This window comes from Myotis davidii, unplaced genomic scaffold (assembly GCF_000327345.1).
Source record: "Myotis davidii unplaced genomic scaffold, ASM32734v1 C63977425, whole genome shotgun sequence".
NCBI lineage: Eukaryota > Metazoa > Chordata > Mammalia > Chiroptera > Vespertilionidae > Myotis > Myotis davidii.
In genome coordinates, this window is record NW_006378853.1 from 1 (window position 1) to 1396 (window position 1396).

The 1396-nt window shown below is 51.4% G+C and overlaps 1 protein-coding gene across 1 annotated transcript; it reads left to right on the forward strand.

Annotated features, from left to right (window-relative positions):
• Positions 1-8: 8 nt before the first annotated feature.
• Positions 9-1388, forward strand: LOC107181496 (cat eye syndrome critical region protein 2-like; the record flags this gene model as incomplete). Its single annotated transcript, XM_015557382.1, has 1 exon — positions 9-1388. A coding segment is annotated over one exon (1380 nt), but the record flags the coding sequence as incomplete, so codon positions are not given.
• Positions 1389-1396: the final 8 nt, after the last annotated feature.

The following is a 1396-nucleotide window of genomic DNA, read 5'->3' on the forward strand; positions in this document are numbered from 1 at the left end:
AGCCACCAAGCGTTGGTGCCTCAGAGGGGGTATACCTCAAACAACTACCTCACACTACACCGCCCTTACCAACCAACTGTACCAGGCAGAGTTCGCCACAAGAAAGGGAAGCAGAGGGCCCAGAGCTCAAAAATGACTCCTCAGCATCTGAAAACAACTGTCAGGCAACAAAGGGCAAAAATACCTGGCCCTCGGAGAGTGGCTACATCAGTCCAGCAGCCCAGGGATGTATGAGGGACCTCTCCACTCTGGCAAATAGAGGAGCTCTGCCTGAAAATGGAATGGTGGTTGAAGTACCCACTTGTGGATCAGAAGGGAAGGGCCTTGGTGGTAGTGGTACAGAAAAGCCACTCTGCCCCAGAGGTAAAACATTGCAGGAAACCATTTCGTGTTCAGGACAGAACCCAGCTACACCTCCCAATGCAGACCCCAATTTGATGGAAAGCACTGTCAGTCAGTTTTCTCCCTTGTACATGCCTGGCCTGGAATACCCAAATTCAGCTACACATTATCACATCAGTTCAGGCCTACAAGGTCTTGGCCCTGTGATAGAAGGTAAACCCTCAATATCACATGTTCAGCATTTTTCCCCGAGGGGCTTTCATTCTAACAGCCCTCATTCTGGAGTCTTTCCCCGTTATCGCCCCCACCAAGGAATGAGATATTCCTACCAGCCACCACCTCAGCCTTCCTACCATCACTATCAGCGAACTCCTTATTACACATGTCCACAGGGCTTTTCTGATTGGCAGAGACACCTTCATCCCCCAGGAAGCCCAAGTGGGCTCCCACCTAGCCAGCCTCCCCCTCCAAGACCCCTCTTCTCGGATAAGAATGCCATGGTTAATCTACAAGGCTGTGAGACACTAAATGCTGCCTTAACTTCCCCAACCTGCATGGATGCAGTGGCTGCTAAGGTCGGTGCAACTGATGGGCAGAATCCTGGTCCAGAGGAAGAGAAGCCAGATGAATCTATGGAGAGGCCAGAGAGTCCCAAAGAATTTTTAGACCTGGACAACCATAATGCAGCTACCAAGCAACAGAGTTCATTATCAGCCAGCGAGTATCTTTATGGGACTCCGCCTTCACCTCTGAGTTCAGGGATGGGGTTTGGTTCATCTGCTTTCCCACCTCAGGGTGTGATGCTACAAACAAGGCCTTCCTATACACCTCACCAGCCGGCCAGTCATCTCCAGCCCAGGGCATATTCTTCCCCTGTGGCTGCTCACCCACCTCACCATCCAGTGGCTGCCCAGCCCAATGGCCTCTCTCAGGAGGGCCCCATCTACCACTGTCAGGAAGAGGGCCTGGGCCACTTTCAGACAATAATGATGGAACAAATAGACACTGGAAGTGGAATAAGGGGACCTTTTCAAGAAACATACAGACCATCAAG